Raw genomic sequence first — 21,114 nt, forward strand, 5'->3', positions numbered from 1 at the left:
TAACTCTTGAAATATCTGGCTTGAACTTTTACATGACATTCTCAGTTTTAGACCTTTTAACCATCAGAAAAATGTTTTTCTCTATCTATCCTATCAATTCCCTTTAATATTTTGAACATGTGGATTAAATTACCCCTTAAAACTCTAAATTTGTATGTCTGTAATTCTGGAGAAAGTGACCCTAATTTGTGTAATCACTCCTCTAATTTAACTTGTGGATTCCAGGTATCATTCTGGTAAATCTTTGCGCATGCTCCATGGCTAATGCATCATACACAGGTATATGCACAGAAAATAGAGGCAGGAGTAGGCCATTTGGCCCTTCGAATGTGCTCCGCCATTCATTATGATCATGGCCGATCATCAAATTGAGTATCCTGATCTCTTTAGCCCCAAGAGCTTGAAATCACATAACATTTTGGCCTCAACTACTTTCTGTGGTAGTGAATTCTACAGCTTCACCATGTTCTGGGTGAAGAAATTTCTCCTCCGTCCTAAAAGGTTTACCTCTTATCCTGAAACTATGACCCCTCGTTCTGGACTCCCCCACCATTGGGACCATTCTTTCTGAATCTATCCTGTTCGAATTTTAGAAGTTTCAATGAGATTCCCTCTCACTCATCTAAACTCCAAGAATATAATGCTAATCGACTTGGTTTCTCCTCATATGACAGACCTGCCATCCCAGGAATCAGCCTTCTAAATCTTTGCTGCACTCCCTCTTATCCTCAGATAAGGACACCGAAACTGCACACACTGCACCAGGTGTGGTCTCTCCAACGCCCAATACAATTGTAGTAAAACATTCCTATTTCTAATGCTCAAATCCTCATGCTATGAAGGCCAACATACCATTTGCCTTTTTTACTGCCTGCAGTACCTGCGCGCTTACTTTCAGTGACTAGTGCATGAGGACACCAAGGTCCTGCTGAGTATCCATTCTCTCAATTTACACACATTCAAATAATAATTTGCCTTCCTATTTTGCTACTGAAGTGGGTAACTTCACATTTATCCACATTACACTGCATCTGCCGTGTATATACCCTCTCGTCAGCCTGTCCAAATCATGTTTAAACATCTCTGCATCCTCCTCACAGTTCGCCCTCCCATCCAACTTTGTATCATCTGCAAATTTGGGGATAATGCATTTAGTTCCCTCTTCGAAATCATTAATATATAATGTGAATAGTTGGGGTCCTAGCACAGATCCCTGCAGTACCCCACTAGTCACTGCCTGCCAATCAAAAAAAGGATCTATCTATCCCATATCTTTGCTTCTTACCTGCTAACCAGCTTTCCATCCATCTCTAGACACAGCCCCCATGCACAATAACTTTACATAGTAGTCTGCTATGTGAAACCTTGTTGAAAATCTTCTGAAAATCTAAATAAACCACATCCACCAGTTCTCCCTGGTCAACCCCACTAGCTACGTTCTCAAAGAATTTTAGTAGGTTTGTCAAGCGTGATTTCCCTTTCTTAAATCCATGCTGACTTTCTCTGATTATGCCACTACATTCCAAATGCTATGCGATGGAAACCTTGATAATGGACAGTAAAAACTTCCCTACTACCGATGTCAGGCTCACTGGTCTTTAGTTCCCTGTTTTCTCTCTACCTCCCTTTTTGAATAGTGGGCTTATATTAGCTATCCTCCAATCTGTAGCAACCATTCCAGAGTCCAAAGAATTTTTGAAAATGACCAATGGATCTACTATTTCTAGGACCATTTCCTTAAGTATTCAGGGATAAAGATTATCAGGCCCTGGAGATTTATCTGCCTTCTATCCCATAAATTTCCCCAAAACTAATGCTGATTTTCTCACTAAAACTTGTGTTTCTCAGAAATTCCAAAACATTATTTTTGTGAAGACAGAAGCAAAGTACGAATTTAGTTCCTCGGCCATTTCTTTGTTCCCCATTATGATTTCCCCTGTTTCTGACTGCAAGGGGCTGTGATAACCCCCGTGAGTTCCATAGGAAATCTCTAATGGATCTCCTTGTGGGGCTCTTTGAATAACAATTGGTGACAGGCACTGGGCTGCCCAGTGGAGCCCATTATAAGGCAGGCAGCGGGAAGGGTCTGCCGAATTATTGTCCTGGTTGAGCACCGCAGGGACTGGGGTGTATTATTGACTCCCTTCATAAAATTTTGGTTTCATGTTTTAAGTTTCCTTTCCGCTTTACTCCTTGTTTTGGGCGATTCCCCCCTTTTAAGGGATCGGCCTCCTTGCTTTACCGCTTAGTTTATTTGGTTTACCCAAAAGAAAGTTGGAACTTGTGTATGTGGCTTTATTTTGTGTTCAACAATTTCCATTCCTTTTTCAGTCAGGCTTCCTGAGTTATTACAAAGTTCTACATTTGTTTTTGTCAACATTTTTCTCTTTTCATATCAATAGAAACTTTTACAGTTAGTTTTTATATTCCCCTTCTTAATCAATCCCTTGGTCCTCCTTTGCTGAATTTTAAATTGCTCCCAATCCTCAGTTCTATTGCTTTTTCTTGCCAATTTGTATGCTGCTTCTTTGAATCTAATACTATCTCTAATTTCCTTGTAAGTCGTGGTTTGGCCACTCTTGTGCCAAGTAAGTTTTGGAGTTCACCTATTTGTTCCTTGATTGCGTTTCATTGCCTGTTCATTGTCCTTCCTTTCAGTAATGTTTCCCAGTCCATCATAACCAACGCCTGTTTCATACCATCATAGCTATCTTTACTGAGGTCTCAGAATCAGCTACCTCACTATTCTACCTTGATAAAGAATTCACAATATTATGGTCAGTCATCCCCAAGGGTGTTCTCTGAACTAGATTGTCAACAAATTCTTTCTCACTGCACAATACCTTGTCCAAGATGGCCTGTTTCCTTGTTGGTTCCTCAACGTATTGGTCCAGAAAATCATCACTTATACACTCCAGAAATTCCTTCTCTATTGTACTGTGACTAATTTGACTCACCCAATCTGTTTGCAGATTGAAGTCACCCATAATCACAGATGTTCCTTTATCACATGCATCTCTGATTTCCTGTTTAATGCTATTCCCAACACTGCCACGACAGTTTGGTCTGTCTACCACATCCTGTGGATATTTTCTATCCCTTGGTGTTTCTTAACTTGACCCATACAGATTCCACATCGTCTGTGCTAAAAGATCTTTGCAGGTCTGCTCACTGTATTTAAGGAGTGGTCTGCGGCATGACTTCTCTACCTCCTTGTATTGTAGGCTTGTGGATGTCAAGGTCAGCATTGCATCTTTTGTATCTTTTCAGTATCTCTCCATGGCATTTTAATAATCATTATGCATGGATTCCAAAATCTTTTTGGATATCTACTTTCTAGTTTTTCACCATTTAGAATGTACACTGATTTTAAATCCAAAGTGGTGACCTTGCTGTTGCCCATATTGAAATCCATCGGACGTTCACTGACCCTTTCACTGAATCTGTTATTACCTTTATAATTTGATGCATCCATCTGCACATCTTACAATCTTGCCTATTTTTGTGTCATTTGTGAATTTGGATATATGACTACCGTTGGGAAGGAATGTTTCAGTCGAACTTGGAGGAGATTGTTTTCCCATGTGTCTGCTTGCGCTTGTTTTTCTAGTTGGCACAGATTGCCGATTTGGGAGGTGCTGCCATCTAAACCCTCCGTGACTTATTGCTGTGCAACCTATAGATAGCAGAAACTGCGGGTGGTGCAGGGAGATGATGTGCAAGCTAATGGATGGGGTGCCCTTCAGACAGATTGCTTTGTCCTTAGTGGTGTCAAACTTCACCCATCCAGGCAAGTAGTGAGTTTTCCACCACTTAATATAAAAATCTGACATTGTGGTTTGGAATGTGTTGTCTCGGTGATGGAAGCTGATTTAAGGAGTTGGATATATTTTTGAAAAAGTGGAGTGAAAGGCTAATTTGAAAGCCCTTCAGAGTGTTGGCACATAGAGGATGCACTGTGTTACACGCTTATGATTGTATAACTACCAACACCCTTTGTGATCAATCTTTACAATCACCTGGTTTCATAGAAACTAGATACAGGAGTTGGCCATTCGGCCCTTCGAGCTACTCCGCCATTCATTTTGATCACAGCTGATCATCGAATTCAATAACCTGATCTCCACCCCCCCCACATCCCTTGATCCCTTTAGCTCTAAGAGCAAAATCTAATTTATTCTTGGGATCAGACATCATTTTGGCCCCATTTTCAAATGGTTTGTTCTCTTTGTGCTTGTATGTTTCCTTCATTGTGTCCAGAGTTCTGTCCTTCATCATTTAGTAAAAGGGACAGCTGGGGACAACTCAAAACTAGCTCCAATTAGAATAAAACATTCCCAGTCGGGGAGGAAAAAACTGAGCCTACAGGAACAGATCAGATAGTGAAATAGAGGTGGCAATGTTCTGGGGAAATCGACAGTCTCACAGTGGAGATCAGGAGCTGATAAAAAGTGGCCTTCAGCCCAGGAGAAGACATCATTATGTTCAGCACTGCAGCAAGGTAACGTCAGACCAAAACTGACATTCTTAACAGTGCAGAATACAGTCCTAATGACCAGAAGGCAATAGCAGATTGTAATGAGTTGCCTCAAACTTTAAGTAGTTGAGGGGTAGAGCAGTCATTAAAGCTGTGGCACATGGTGCCATCCAGCAGTGCGGTACAGTCCTGATGGCAAAGGAGACCAGAAAAATTAAGGGAGTTCCAGCTTAAAAAGGAAGACAATTCAGATCCATAACATGACGGATTAGCCTCACACACTTCTGCCTCAGGCATTTGACTGTCTCCCTTGGTTTATATTAAACTATGGGGATTTTCATTTGAGAGTTTTCTTAGCCCTGCTTTTCTTTGTAAAAGGTCATGGATTATCCCAGAACACTACCGTTGTCTGTTATCTTTTATGCTCTGTTTTGGGACATCTGAATCCAAATCAAACTGTGGGGGAAATTGTTACCTGGTGCTGAATTTTCTGCTGTGAATTTGTCTTTGTGGTTTGAGAGCTAAGATCTGTTCCATATGGGTTGATGTGGAAATGCCGGTGTTGGACTGGGGTAAACACAGTAAGGAGTCTAACAACACCAAGTTAAAGTCCAACAGGTTTATTTGGTAGCAAACGCCATATGGGTTGACACAGCAACAACAGCGCATGTTGAGTGAGCAGTTGGGAAATTGTAGAGTTAGTGTGTTTTTCAAAAGTAAGTATGCAAAATAATCCAATCCCAGCATTGTCTTCCCAGATTATAGTAAAATCTTATTGGAATTTTGTAGATTGCACCATGGTTGTGGTATTTTACACTAAACTATTTTCATTTGCAGTTGTTGTTCTCCTTGTTAGTTATTGAATATGGTGTTGTCAATGGCCTTGATTGGTGTAAAGTATTTGTTGACTTTGGGAAAAATTACTATAAGCCAATTCCATTTGTTGATTTTTCGACTCTTTCATGGAATATGGATGTAATTTGTTGCCCATATCATGGCTGCCAAATTGAGTAGCTTGCTGGGTGGGCTATTCCAGAGGGCATTTAAGAGTTAACCATATTGCTTTGAGTCTGGAGTCAGGTATAGGCCAAACGAGAGCACGTATTCTTCCCTAAAGGAAATAGTGAACAAGATGGGTTTTTAACCACAATTGAAATAGTCTGAAATAGTTGTCGTTACTGAGATGAACTTTATATTCTAGAATTATTAATTAGTTGAATTTATTAATTCATGAGTTTAAATTCCACCAAATGCTATCGTGATACTTGAACCTTGGTCCCCAGACCAGAAGCCTGGGACTCTAAATTGCTAGTCCCGTGTTATTATCACTACATCACTGTCTCCCTACCGTTGTCTGCCACCATAGCCAGTAGTTCTTCAGTTGTATGCCTCATCCCCTCTTCACCCATCCGCTCTAAGAAGTTGATAATTGTATTTAACTTTTTTCAAATAGTACCAAACTGTAAAGTGAACCTTACATTTCTGAATGTACCATTAATAACTGTAATTTCATTTAATTTGCAGATTAACTGGGCCATTTGGATACCTTACTGATGGACCTGGGAACTATAAATACAAAACAAAATGCACTTGGCTCATTGAAGGACAGTAAGTATCTGAGTGGCCCATTTTCAATGTCGAATGTTTAATTTTATATTAGTCTTTCTGTCAATTTTCCCTTTCAGAGGTTTTCATCAGCTCAGGGAAAGGCGTTTTCTATTCACGTAGCTGCTCATGCCTCCTCAACTGCTGAGTTAGGGTCAGAGCATCTCAGATAGTTGATCACTCCCCAGTGAACCTTTAAGTGTATTCAGCAATTAGCTGAATTGCAAAGATCATCAATGATTCCTGTGTACCTGGGACCTGTACCAGGAAGTGCCTTGGATTATTAGCAGCAACGGAATTGTTTTCCATTACAGGATAAGACAGTAAGTAAGGCATTATAGGTGAAGAACAGCTACCTGACAGTGTAGATGATGCTCAGATATGTCCCCCCATATGCTAAGACTTCCTCCAGTCAGTGATTGTCATCCAGTTTGGAAATTCACCCCATTCTATGGAATGACAGGAGCGTCCACATAAAATGAGGAATCAACCTAGTGAAGCTACCAAACAGTTTTCTGTGTGCTTAATCAAAAGCAGCAGGCTGTGGATGGTTAAGTGGTTCCACACCAATAGATCAAAGCAATACTGAAGGTCACCACATTCAGGTAAGAATAGTGTAAGAGGATCAAGCAAATGGTGACTCTGGGCATCCCTACCTTTCTACCTTTAACCGTATGGGCCTCCCTGAGAGCACGAGTGCAAGGAAATGCTCACTAGTTGCTCATTGCATTTTATTGGGCAGTCGGATCAGGAAATAATTGGTGGCCTTCTTGGTGTGGCATGTGTGCAGTGTCTTTGGTCCTTACAGTGGTAAAATTACTGTTCCCTATCAAGGTTTTCATATAAATGATCATTTGTTTTAAGGCATTGGAGGGTACTGGATCTATAAGGCAGGACATAAAAGACTCTTTCAAAGGATGTAAACGAGGAGAAAAAAAAATATTTGCGATGAGTCATAATAGGTCTGCGCTTCACTTTGGGTGTTCTTACCTGCATTCATTTAATTAACTATTCTTGCCTTCTCCTTGACAGTGTCAGCCCTTTTGAATACTGTGGCTCCTTGCCATTGAAATCAGTGTTTTTATGTGATCCATTTGTTCAATTGGTACTTGCTTGTTTTGTCATCTTGGTAATACATCTGGGAATGGAAAAACTTAATCGTGCAACATCCTTAAGGTGTTGTGACTCAAAGCATGATGCAGCCTGTGATGGACAAGTTGTTGCCATTTTGAATGATTGGTAGCAATCTCCTGCCAGTGATTAATCTCAATGTTGCTACCCTTCAGTGTGTCTTTGAATCATTTCCTTTGTTCTCCCTTGGAATGTTGACCATTTGAGAGTTGAGAAACAGGACCTGACATGGGAGATGCTTTTCGGCCATCCGGACATGGTGTCTAGGTCATCAATGTTGTTTTTGTAGGTGTTTGGCCTGAATGTTTGTGGTGCTGAAGACCTGAAGAAAGACACTAGCGTCTCATTGAATCCGGAAGATGCGGCAGAGGCATTGCTGATGGAATTTCCTAGCGCCCTTATGTGTCACTGATGCCATGTCCAGGTTTCAGTGCAGTACAGGAGTGGTGTCCAAGATTTCTCTCTACACTCGGACTTCTATTGACTTCCGGAGGTCTACTGCTGTAGTTTGTAGAAGGTTGAGTTGACACAGTTGATTCAGTGTTAGATCTCGTCATCAATGGCAGCCTTTTCAGAGAGGTGGCTGCCAAGATGTGGGAAGCGCTCAACATCGTCCGGAGTCCCTACTCACCATATATGGTTGGTGGGGTATTTTGGGTGACCAGGTGTGGGGTGATACAAGCTTTGTTTTGGCAACTTTGAGTTTCTTGTATGAAGGATGGAAGAGATCAAGAGTGGCTTGAAATCTGGTGCTGAGTGGCCAACTATAATGCAGTCCATAGTAGCCAATTTAGTTCTGGCACAATGACAACAAAGGTTAGAGTTTTCCATCCAGGTGGTCCTTAACACTGACACCAGAGGGCAATTGATCTGAAGTTGAATTACCGGGGCGACATAGATTGTAATAATACAGCCAAATCCACAGAACCTCAGATTTTACTGGGTCTAATGCTTTGGTCAGTTTGATGAATGCAATGAAGAATTCATGTGGTGTTCCCAACATTTTTCTTGGATTTGTCTGGCAACAAAGACTATCAGAGGTTCCTCTGAAAGGTCGAAAGCACTGTGTCTCTGGAAGGATTTCCTCTGCCACAGGAAGTAGGCGATTCAGGAGAATGCCAGGACTTTCCCTCCTATGGATAGGGGGGGAAGTCAGAGACTCATAGAATCCCTACAGTCCCTACAGAAGGGCGGCACGGTAGTGTGGGCGGCACGGTAGCACAGTGGTTAGCACTGCTGCTTCACAGCTCCAGGGACCTGGGTTTGAATCCCGGCTCGGGTCACTGTCTGTGTGGAGTTTGCACATTCTCCTCGTGTCTGCGTGGGTTTCCTCCGGGTGCTCCGGTTTCCTCCCACAGTCCAAAGATGTGCGGGCTAGGTTGATTGACCATTCTAAATTGTCCCTTAGTGTCCTGGGATGCATAGGTTAGAGGGGCTGGTGGGTAAATATGTAGGGATATGTGGATAGGGCCTGGGTGGGATTGTGGTTGGTGCAGACTCAATGGGCTGAATGGCCTCTTTCTGCACTGTAGGATTCTATGAAGGGGGCCATTTGGCCCATTGAGCCTGCACTGATGACAATCCCACCCAGGCCCTATCCCTGTAAACCCCAAGTATTTACCCTGCTAATCCCCCTGACACTAAGGGGCAATTTTAGCACGGCCAATCAACCTAACCCGCACATCTTTGGACTGGAGGAGGAAACCGGAGCACCCGGAGGAAACCCACACAGACACAGGGAGAAAGTGCAAACTCTCACGCCGACAATGACGCAAGGCTGGAATTGAACCTGGGTGGCTGGGGTTGTGAGGCAGCAGTGCTAACCATGGTGCCACCCTGACACCTTGTCAGTTTCCCCAGAATGATTTATCTCCCTCCTGGAGGTCTTGGAGGATAGTTATAATTGTCATATTCCTGAAGTTGGGGAAGGGGGTTGGGGTGGGAACTACTTTTCCTCCCAAACCTGTAAGATGAGTGCATATAGAGTCTTAATGTGAGCAAAAATCTACCAGCTTTGAAGACCTTCACTGGAATGCCATTGGGGTTGCAAGCTTTGGCATTTTTCATCTATTTGATTGCTTGTTGCAGCTCTCATATTGATAGTGGTTCACCCATGGATTCTATCACAGAATACTGAGAAGCAGCCTGGAGAGTATCAGCTGCCAATTCACAACTGAGATGTTATTGAAAATATTATTTCCAGTGTTGAGAGATGGCATTGTCATCCTTAAGAGAAGTGCCATCCCATGAGCACAGGGGATGGTATGGAGACGCTTTTGACCTTTGTCCAAGTAGTATTTTTCATTGTGGGTCTGGAAAGCAAGTGCCAGGACTTTATTCCAATTAGGGGTTAAAGAGAAAGGCATTCTGTCTGCATAACACTTGTATCCGAGGACGACCAGTGGCTGGCAGTTATAATTATGAATTGGTTCTGTCTCCCCCCTATCAGGCTTCTCACCCTTTGATTAATTATCCGCCCCAACCTGTCCACACCAGCAGAGAGATTGCAAATAATTGGAACAAACTCATTGCCACGCTTGCTGATTTGAGAAAACATAGTTCAGAGATCTTATCATGAATCTCTCTCGATTTTGTGATTCAGTGCTGCATTATACTTTTCATAGACATTGAGTTTTTCAATGCGGATTGTAAATAAAGAGTGTCTTAACCGGAATTTGTTTTTAAAATCTAGGCCAAACACAATATTGAGGCTTCGATTCATCCACTTTGCCACAGAGTGCAGCTGGGATCATTTGTATGTGTATGATGGGGACTCGGTTTATGCACCATTGTTAGCCGTGTTCAGGTAAGGAGAGTTGCTCAGCTTGTTCAACTGGATTTAGAATGCTTTGATTATGGAATTTCCCAGTAAATGTAAATAATTGCTGAATTAAAGCCTCAGCCATAGTATCGTACATGAGGGGTGTACCATGCTAATGTTTAAAATCTAAGACCGGGATTGTCGGTGTGAAAAATATATAGAGTCATAGAGGTTTACAGCATGGAAACAGGCCCTTCGGCCCAACTTGTCCATGCCACCCTTATTATTTTTTTAAAAACCCCTCAGCTAATCCCAATTGCCCGCATTTGGCCCATATCCCTCTATACCCATCATACCCATGTAACTGTCTAAATGCTTTTTAAAAGATATAATTATACCCGCCTCTACTACTATCTTTGGCAGCTTGTTCCAGACACTCACCACCCTCTGTGTGAAAAAATTGCCCCTCTGGACACTTTTGTATCTCTCTCCTCTCACCTTAAACCTATGCCCTCTAGTTTTAGACTCCTCTACCTTTGGGAAAAGATATTGTATGTTGATGCCCTTCATTATTTTATAGATCTCTATAAGATCACCCCTCAGCCTCCTACGCTCCAGAGAAAAAAGTCCCAGTCTATTCAACCTCTCCTTATAATTCAATCCATCAAGTCCCGGTAGCATCCTAGTAAATCTTTTCTGCACTTTTTCTAGTTTAATAATATCCTTCCTATAATAGGGTGACCAGAATTGCACACAGTATTCCAAGTGTGGCCATACCAATGTCTTGTACAACTTCAACAAGACATCCCAACTCCTGTATTCAATGTTCTGACCGATGAAACCAAGCATGCCGAATGCCGCCTTCACCACTATGTCCACCTGTGACTCCATTTTCAAGGACCTATGAACATGTACTCCTAGATCTCTTTGTTCTGTAACTCTTCCCAACGCCCTCCCATTAACTGAGTAAGTCCTCGTTCAATCTACCAAAATGCATCACCTCGCATTTGTCTAAATTAAACTCCATCTGCCATTCGTCAGCCCACTGGCCCAATTGATCAAGATCCTGCTGCAACTGGAGATAACCTTCCTCACTGTCCACCATGCCACCAATCTTGGTGTCATCTGCAAACTTACTAACCATGCCCCCTATATTCTCATCCAAATCATTAATATAAATGACAAATAACAGTGGGCCCAGCCCTGATCCCTGAGGCACACCGCTGGTCACAGGCCTCCAGTTTGAAAAACAATTCTCTACAACCACCCTCTGGCTTCTGTCAAGAAGCCAATTTTGTATCCATTTAGATTCCTCACCCTGGATCCCGTGAGATTTAACTTTATGCAACAACCTACCATGCGGTACCTTGTCAAAGGTCTTGTTAAAGTCCATGTAGACAACATCAACTGCACTGCCCTCATCTATCTTCTTGGTTACCCCTTCAAAAAACTCAATTAAATTTGTGAGACATGATCTTCCACTCTCAAAGCCATGCTGACTGTCCCTAATCAGTCCTTGCATCTCTAAATGCCTGTAGATCCTGTCTCTCAAAATACCTTCCAACAATTTCCCCACCACAGATGTGAGGCTAACTGGCCTATAGTTCCCAGGCTTTTCCCTGCAGCCCTTTTTGAACAAAGGCACAACTCCAATCTTCAGGCACCTCACCCGTGACTATCGATGATTCAAATATCTCGGCTAGGGGACCTGCAATTTCCTCCCTCGCCTCTCACAATGTCCTGGGATATACCTCATCAGGTCCTGCAGATTTATCTACCTTGATGCGCTTTAAGACTTCCAGCACCACCTCCTCTGTAATATGTACACTCCTCAAGACATCAATATTTAATTCTCCATATTCCCTAACATCCATGCTTTTCTCAACAGTAAATACTGATGAGAAATATTCATTTAGGATCTCACCCGTCTCTTGTGGATCCGCACATAGATTACCTTGTTGATCCTTAAGAGGCCCTACTCTCTCCCTTGTTACTCTTTTGCCCTTTATGTATTTGTAGGAGCTCTTTGGATTCTCCTTTGCCTTATCTGCCAAAACAATCTCGCGTCCCCTTTTTGCCCTCCTGATTTCTCTCTTAACTCTACTCCTACACCCCCTATACTCTTCAAGAGATTCACTTGATCCCAGCTGCCTATGCATGTCATGTGCCTCTTTCTTCTTCTTGACCAGGGCCTCAATATTCCGAGTCATCCAGGGTTCCTGACTTCTGCCAGCCTTGCCCTTCACTCTAAGAGGAATGTGTTTACCCTGAACCCTGCTTAACACACTTTTGAAAGTCTGCCACTTACCAGATGTCTCTTTTCCTTCCCACAGACTCCCCCAATTAACTTTTGAAAGTTCCTGCCTGATACCATCAAAATTGGCCTTGCCCCAATTTAGAATATTAACTTTTGGGCCAGACCTATCATTCTCCATAGCTATCTTAAAACTAATAGAATTTTGGTCACTGGTCCCAAAGTGATCCCTCACTAACACTTCTGTCACCTGCCCTTCCTTATTTCCCAAGAGGGAAATATGGAATAATTTATGTGGAATAAAACCTCTGTAAAATTGGAGTTGAAGGCAATTATAAAGGCTTAATTTTGGGCTTTGGGTGAAATTTCATAATAGATTTGCTTTCATGATTAACGTCATCTAAACTTGTCATGAAATTATATTTTTGTTATGATTCTCACAATTAAGAGATTGCCAAGCTCTGACCAGGTGAAGTAATTCAGAGGAATAAGAGCACAGACTTATATTTTTTATCTTTACAGTGTTCATTCAACATTAGTCAGTTGTCAGTGAAAGTTGAATAATGGTTGAATCTGCTACTTGTGACATGCCGAATCAACAGTTTAAACCAGTTCCCTGACTTTACAAGATAAAAGCAAAATACTGCGGACGCTGGAATCTGAAACAAAAACAGAAAATGCTGGGAAATCTCAGCAGGTCTGACAGCATCCGTGGAGCGAGAATAGAGCCAATGTTTCAAGTCAGTTGGCTCTATTCTCGCTCCATGGATCCTGTCAGACCTGCTGAGATTTTCCAGCATTTTCTGTTTTTGTCCCTGACCTTTCAGCCGAAGTTTCATAATTGGGACTCATTGCTTCAGTATATTGTGGGCAGCACCTTGCTCCATTATCCAATTACCATTTAAATTGATATTTAACTTCAGCCAGTATCTAATTCACAAATTTAGTCCTTAAGTTGTTGACTCGTAAGGATCCTTGTCAGTTTATTAAATTCCTTAGTTCTTTTCTCCTTGCCTTAACAGTGAATGTGTAGTTAAAAACCCATTTAGATTCGTTAAAGCTGAAAAACTGAAAACTTGGATTAAACCTTGGCTTCTCTGACCCTTTTTCACAGCCATCATTCATTCTTCCTTGGTAACCACAACTGAATACAACCCAGAGTCTCTTTCAAAAAGTGCAACATGTTATTTTCTCTTTTTGGTCTGACCTGATTGTTTCTGGCTATTTTTGTGCTAATTAGAAGGTTGCGGGTTTAAGCCGCACCCCAGGATTTTTTGAGCACAATTGCACACTGATACTCTGCGTAATACAGAACAAGTTTTGATGAAAGGTCATCGCTCGAATATTAACTGTACTGTGATACCGTCTTGGTACCACGCAAGTATTACATTATCGACCATGCCTTGAGAAGGCATGTTAAACTAGAGCTTTATCTGCAGCTCAAGTTGTGGAGATGCTGTCGGACTGGGGTGGGCACAGTAAGAAGTCTCTCAACAACAGGTTAAAGTCCAACAGGTTTATTTGGAATCTTGAGCTTTTGGAGCGCTGATCCTTCATAAGGGTAGCACTCACCTGATGAAGGAGCAATGCTCCGAAAGCTCGTGATTCCAAATAAACCTGTTGGACTTGAACCTGGTGTTGTGAGACTTCTTACTGAAGCTCAAGTGGATGATTAAGGACCACTTTTGAAATAAGTATAAAATTTACAGCCAAAACCAGTGGTCATTATTCTGATATTGATATTTATGGATCTTCCTATGTGTATGTTGGTTGTCTGGTTGTTTGGTAACAAAAACAAAATGTATTTAAAATCGTGTTTGCACTTAAGTTCATTTGGTTTCTTTTAATTCTGCGGGATGTTGGCATTGCTGGCTAGGCTTACATTTATTGCCCATCTCCAGTTGCCCTTGAGAAGGTGGTGGTGAGCTGTCTTTGAACTGCTACAGTCCCTGAGGTCTCAGTACATGTGCGGTGCTGTTGGGGAATTCCAGGATTTTGACCCAGCGGCAGTGAAGGAATGGCGATATATTTCTAATTTAGGATGGTGAATGACTCGGAGGGGAATCTCTCTGTGGTTGTGTTCTCAGGAATATGCTGCCCTTGTCCTTCTCGATGGTAGCAGTCGTGGGTTTGGAAGATGCTGCCCATGGAACCTTGGTGAGCTTCTGCAGTGCATTTTGTAGCTGGTGTACACAGCTGCCATCCTTCAGTGGTAGAGAGATTGAATGTTTGTGGACGCAGCAGCAATTAAGCAGGCTGCTTTCTCCGGGATGGCGTTGAGTTTCATGAGTGTTGTTGGAGCTGCACTTATCCAGGCAAGCGAAAAGTATCCCATTACGCTCTTCACTTGTGCCTTGTCTATGGTGGACAGACTTTGGGGAAGTCAGCAGGTGAGTTAATGCAGGATTCCCAGGCTTTGACCTGCTCTTATAGTGACAGTATTGATATGGCTAGTCCAGTTCAATTTCTGGCCAATTGTAACCCCCCAGGATGTAAATAATGGGGATTCAGCAATGGTAATGCCATTGAATATCAAGGGGCAATGGTTAGATTGCCTCTTGTTGGAGATGGTCATTGCTTGGCACTTGTGTGATGCGAATGCAACAGAATCAGAGAATTGTTCCAGCGCAGAAGGATGGATTTGGCCCATTGTGTTCACACCTGCTCTCCAAATGAACATTATGGTTTAATGCCATTTCTGTATCTTTTCCCCCTATCCTTGCATATTATTTCCATTCAAATAATCATCTTATGCCCTCTTGCATGCTTCATTTGAACCTGCTTCCATGCAGTCCATTCCAGACCCGAAGCACTTGTGCGAAATGCAAATCACCTTAAATCTGTGCCCCCTCATTTTTTATCCTTTTGCGCAGTGAAACAGTTTCTCCCCATCTACTATGTCCAGCCCCCTCATGATTTTGACCATCTCTATCCTCTTAGCCTTCTTCTCTCCAAGGAGAAACGCCCTCATCGCTCCAATCGTTCTCATCCCTATCCTCATAACTGAAGTTTCTCATCTGTTACTTGCAGATTGGTCTAGTTGGACCAAGGAGCGGCACAGGCTTGGAGGGCCGAAGGGCCTGTTTCCTGTGCTGTACTGTTCTTTGTTCTTTGTTCTTTGTTCTTTACCACTTGTCAGCCTGAGCTTTGATATTGTTCAGGTCTTGCTGCATTTGGACATGGACTGCTTCATGAAGTATTGTTAGATGTGTCCATTTTATGGAAAGGCCCTATCCACAAATCCTTTTTATCCGCCTCATCAAACATTTTGCCTGTTGGAATAATTTCTATGCGTACATTCTGTAGATCTGATACTGAATTCCTCATTTTGTTATTTGGTTACCTATATGATTATCTTGATTATGTAAAAAGACTGACTTTTAACCACTAACTGTTATTTTGCTCACTGATGTGGAGCGGCCTTCACAACACACGACATCGCAGAGTCGCTGAGCAGAGACTGATAGCCAGGTTCCGCACACATAAGGATGGCCTCAGCCGGGATCTTGGGTTCATGTCACACTATCTGCAACCCCCACAACTTGCCTGGACTTGCAAAATCTCACTGGCTGTCTGGTCTGGAGATAATACTCATCTCTTTAACCTGTGCTTAAAGCTCTCTCCACTCACATTGTCTGTACCTTTAAGACTTGATTAGCTGTAAAGACTCTCATTCCAATCATTATTCATTATTCTGTAAATTGAGTTTGTGTCTTTATATGCCCTGTTTGCTGTTTATGAGCAGATCTCCCACTCACCTGACGAAGGAGCAGCGCTCCGAAAGCTAGTGGCATTTGCTACCAAATAAACCTGTTGGACTTTAACCTGGTGTTGTTAGACTCCTTACTGTATTTTGCTCACTGGCATTTTTTTCCCTCTGAGTTAGAAGATTGTGGACTTGTGAAGGCTTGTGAGGATTGGGAGCAGTATAAAATTTAGTAAAAGAGAACCAAGGGATTGATTAAGAAGAGGAAAATAGCTAACAGGGAACATAAAAACCGATTGTAAAGGTTTCTATACGTATGTGAAGAGATTGACAAAAATGAATGTAGGTCCCTTACAGTCAGTAACTGGCAAATTCATAACGGGGAATAAAGAAATGGTTGAGGAATTAAATTTGTACTTTGCTTCTGTCTTCACAAAGGAAGACATGAATAATGTACCAAAAGTTCTGAGAAACAAGTTTTCATGAGGAGCTGAAGGAAATCAGCAATAGTAGAGAAATGGTTTTGGGGAAATTGATGGGATTGAAGGTGGATAAATCTCCAGGGCCTGATAATCTTCATTCCAGAGTATTTAAGGAAATACGTGGGAATAGTAGATCCATTGGTGGTAATTTTCCACATTCTTTGGACTCTGGACTGGTTCCTACAGATTGATTGGAGGTTAGTTATTGTAAGCCGCTATTCAAAAAGGGAGGTAGAGAGAAAACAGTCTATGGTAGATGCAGTATAAAGTGGATAAATGTGAGGTTATCTACTTTGGTAGCAACAATAGGAGGACAGATTATTATTTGAATGGGTGTAAATTGAGAGAGATGGGCACTCAGCGAGACTTGGTGTCCTTGTGCATCAGTCGATGAAAATAAGCACACAGGTACAGCAGACATTAAAGAAGGTAAATGGTATGTTGACTTTCATAGCGAGAGGATTTGAGTATAGGAATAGGGATGTTTTACTGCAATTGTACAATTGTTGGTGAGGCAACACCTGGAAAATTGTTTGGAGTTTTGGTGTCCTTACGAGGAAGGATGCCCGAGCTATAGAGGGAGGGCAGCAAAGATTTCCGAGACTCATTCCTGGGATGGCAGGTCTGTCAAATGAGGAGAGACTGAGTTGGTTGGGATTATATTCATTGGAGTTTAGAAGAGTGCGAGGGATCTTAGAGAAACTTATAAAATTTTAACTGGATTAGACAGAATAGATTCAGAAAGAATGTTCCTGATGGTGGGGGAGTCCAGAACTGAGTCATTATTTGAGGATATGGGGCAAACCTTTTCGGACTGAGGTGAGGAGAAATTTCTTCACCTAGAGAGTCACTGCCACAAAAAGTGGTTAAGGCCAAAACGTTGTCTATTTTCAAGAAGGAAATAGGGGGAAGGGGGGGGGGATCAGGATATTGAATTTGATGGTCAGCCATGATTATAGTGAATGGCAGAGCAGGCTAGAAGGGCCCAATGGTCTACTCCTGCTTCTAGTTCCTATGTTTCTGTGTTGTGTATCGAATGCAATCAAAGATTGAACTGAAACCTTATTTTCTGTTCAGGTGAATTAAACTAATCAGAAAGGGAGTTCCTCTTACAAAAGCTAAAAATACAGGAAATGTTCAACAGATTAGGCAGCAACTTGGAGAAAGCAAATTATATAAAGTTGTAGGTTTATAAACTTTGGTCCTGGGATCTTGGTGACGTTGCTCAGGTAGTAATTATTGTCTGTCCTTGGCAGTTAGCAAGGTGTCAAGAGTGTGGTGTGGAATGATGTCAATGGTGTGGGTTTAATCACCATACGAGCTGTGGTAGTTCATGGAGGGCTGCTTCCTTGCCTTGCCATCATTGTCCCACTCCTCATAGACTTAATGTGGGGTTGGTTACCCCCTCTGGCCACCTCTGTGTAACCACTTGTGTCTCTGTTTTTCTAACAGAGATAGTTGCCTATGGTCCCTCATGGACTATAACTGATTACTTTGGCTTTTATCTAGTTGTTGGGATTAATTTAAGAAGCAACTGCATTATGTTGGACTGGAGTTGCATGAGGGCCAGATGAGATAAGGTGGCAGCTTTCCTTCCCTGAAGGACATTGTGAAAAACCCAATTGATTTATTGATGTGTTAACAACTTTCATTGTAATTTTGAGGTACTAACCAACAAATTACTTTTGAAAGCATATAAAAAGGAGGAGAGCCAACTGTATTGTAGCCAAATTCACTGACAATACAAAAGCAGATAAGAACATTGAGGAGGATACAAAAATCGACAAAGGGACATAGGTTAAGTGATTGGGCAAAGCTTTGGCAGATTGTGGGAAAATGAGATTTTCACTTTGGCACAAAGAATAGAAATGCAGAATGTTATTTAAAGGGACAGAGACTGCAGAGTGCTGCGATATAGAGTAATCTGAGTGTTCTTGTACATGAATCACAGGTATAGCTTATAGCTGGGAAGACATCTGGGTATCCTTGTGCCCTTGTACATGAATCACAGGTATAGCAAAACAGTTGGGAAGGCAAATGGAGGGGGGGGGGGGGGGGGGGGGTGGGGGTGCGCGCCAATATGGTTGAGTGCAAAAGTACGTTTTAGGAATGAAAGTAAAGTTGCAAATTGGACAACTAAGGATAACGTCATTAGCAAGGAATGCAAACTGAAAATCAGTATTGGCACTGCTTCACAAAGCATTCAAAATTATATTTTGCTGATGATTATCTTGAAACCAGAGTCTGGGGTTTTACAGTAGCGTTGAAGGTACTCATTCATTTTAATGTGTTATCAGGAGTATTATCAGAAAAAACAAGGCCGACATATGTCTGTAAGCAATATTAGATTATATAGGACAGAAACTTTTGAAAAACAAACTAAGATTCAAAAGCTTAACAACTGTCATGCTAATCATACTAGCATTCATGGAGAAATGTAAAAACAAAATAACCAAGAACTTGTGTTTAATGGGTGCACCTCATTGTAACCCAAGAGCTTGACAACTAATAGATGCATTCTGAAGCATGGACATGATGTGATAGAAGCAGGTTAACAAACAGGCTGTTGGGCCCCATATGAAAATGGCCTCCCTCAGTAAAATTTATCATAAGAGTGGATCATAATAGTAAATTATTTAATTCTTTCCTACTCCAGTAACTTGACAGCAATATACCTCAGGAAGCAGATGCACAACACACAGGCTTAATTTCTGACCTTGCAAAATTTGAAGTAACAATGACAATTTTCCAGTGAATTGCTCTTTATCTGCTTCTAATCAAGGTGAAAGAAATTGAAGTCTGTCCGTTTGTCAATTGTGTTGCCAGCAGTTTGCTTGTTTGATTAATCTCTTGGAAAGTTGAATCAATTCTTCATACCCCTGAATTGTGTTCTACCTCCTACACTACAAACATCATGCAACAGCTTTTGTGAGAACTGTTGTGGGGAATTTAAAGTTGCCCTTTAATTATGGGAGTGAAAAAAATCACTAATTATGGGAGTAAAAGTTAATTCAACAATTATTATACTGCTGTGCTCATCTTCCAAACTATCCAAATTATTCCTGTCATTCTACTTGGCTTTTTTTTTTAAAGCTATTTTATCTTTTAATTTCAACACTCTTAAATTTAAAATCAACCATATGTTTGAATCTAGATTTGGGTTTTTTGAGGTTATTTTATTCTTTAACTCTGTATGCCACGCTATTGAACAGGGCATAATCTTCTTGTTGTTTCTTTTTCTGAAGCTCAGCAATCCATATATGGCTTCTGTGTGTCGAAGCACTTTTGTGTTAACAGTATGATTTTTTTTCCTCTCGAGCTGAAAGTGTTTTTTTGTTCCATTTGATTTTAATCAAATATTGAGCTTACCCCCCGGGCCACCCCCACCCCCCGCCACTTAGTACCAACCAGCCTTTCCCTGATGCACTGTTTTTTCTGTATTTTAATAGCAATCCTTACTCTTGGTGACTTACAACAGCATCTGAACATTGGCTGTTAATTTTAATCTACAGAAGGTGATGTGTTAGTCAATGCTTATTACGGCTGTTTTTATTTGCACTGCCTTTTAACTGTAGTATCAATGTGGGACATCTATCACTATTGCAGTCAGTTTTGCAGATAAGCCAAGTGGGCGTGTGCTACTTTTTCTGCAGTGTAGGGGTAAAAATGTTGTTGCAGGGATCGGTGCAATTTCCTAGTCCAAAAGTTTTTGAATTTAAAATTTGAAAATTTGAAAATAAAACCTGGGTTATTACCAAGCTTGCCACTTAGTTGAATCAATATGGAAAATACATGCTTCAGGGATCCTATACCCAACTGCTGTTCTGGGATCAACTTGAACCACAATGTACAGAAACCATTTATTAAATTGAAAGATGGTGATACATCCAAGGGAAAGTACTTGTGGTCACTAGCTTCTCCAATGCTTTATAAAGAAGGGTGACCAAATGATCTTTAAATCACAGTTCAAACAAATTATTTGATTTTTAAATCCACACCAAGCAATGACTTTGTATTTGTGTTGTATCTCATTGTGGAATCGGGCTTAAATGCACCTTAAAGCCAATAGGTTACTTTTCCACTGCAGTGAACTGTCATTGCGTAGGCAAAACTGAGCAATATGCATCACAAAAGTGCCTCACAAACACCAAATTAATATATTTCCAGATAATCCGTTTTCCCTTGTGTTGGTTAAGGGAGGAATGGTGACCTGGCTATTGGGAGAAAATCTCATTATTCTTCAAAATACCATTGGTGGAATCTTTTGCATCCACCCCAAGGATCAGGGTGTTCATTTAAACAGAAAAAACATGGAAACATAGAAGATAGGAGCAGGAGGAGGCCTTTTGGCCCTTCGAGCCTGCTGTGCCATTCATTACGATCATAGCTGATCATCAATAGCCTAATCCTCCTTTTCCCCCATAACCTTTGATCCCATTCGCCCCAAGTGCTATACCCAGCCGCCTATTGAATACAATATCAGAAAAGCGATGCCTTCATCAATGCAAACACTTGCCCCGAGCTTTACTGCTCTTCCATCTGCTGCACGTCACAACTTCTGCTTTTTTGTAAATTCTTCAGAATGTGACTAAAGTTAGCAATGCTATATTTATTTTGCTCATGAGGGCTGTTTCCCTTCAGCAAATGAGGGGATCATGCAACTACTCCCAGAGGTCTTAAGCAGTTTGGAAGTGGAAT

At 41.5% G+C, this 21,114-nt stretch overlaps 1 protein-coding gene across 1 annotated transcript in view; it reads left to right on the plus strand.

The window, feature by feature from the left end:
- Window positions 1-4,481: 4,481 nt before the first annotated feature.
- Window positions 4,482-21,114, plus strand: part of LOC144487389 (attractin-like) — a gene marked incomplete at its 3' end in the record, with an annotated part of 126,636 nt that continues 110,003 nt past the window's right edge. The window contains exons 1-3 of the mRNA XM_078205477.1: window positions 4,482-4,501; window positions 6,002-6,085; window positions 9,906-10,019. Coding sequence (XP_078061603.1) covers window positions 4,482-4,501; window positions 6,002-6,085; window positions 9,906-10,019 — 218 coding nt within the window. The remainder of the gene's footprint in view (window positions 4,502-6,001; window positions 6,086-9,905; window positions 10,020-21,114) is intronic.

This window comes from Mustelus asterias, unplaced genomic scaffold (genome assembly GCF_964213995.1).
Source record: "Mustelus asterias unplaced genomic scaffold, sMusAst1.hap1.1 HAP1_SCAFFOLD_767, whole genome shotgun sequence".
NCBI lineage: Eukaryota > Metazoa > Chordata > Chondrichthyes > Carcharhiniformes > Triakidae > Mustelus > Mustelus asterias.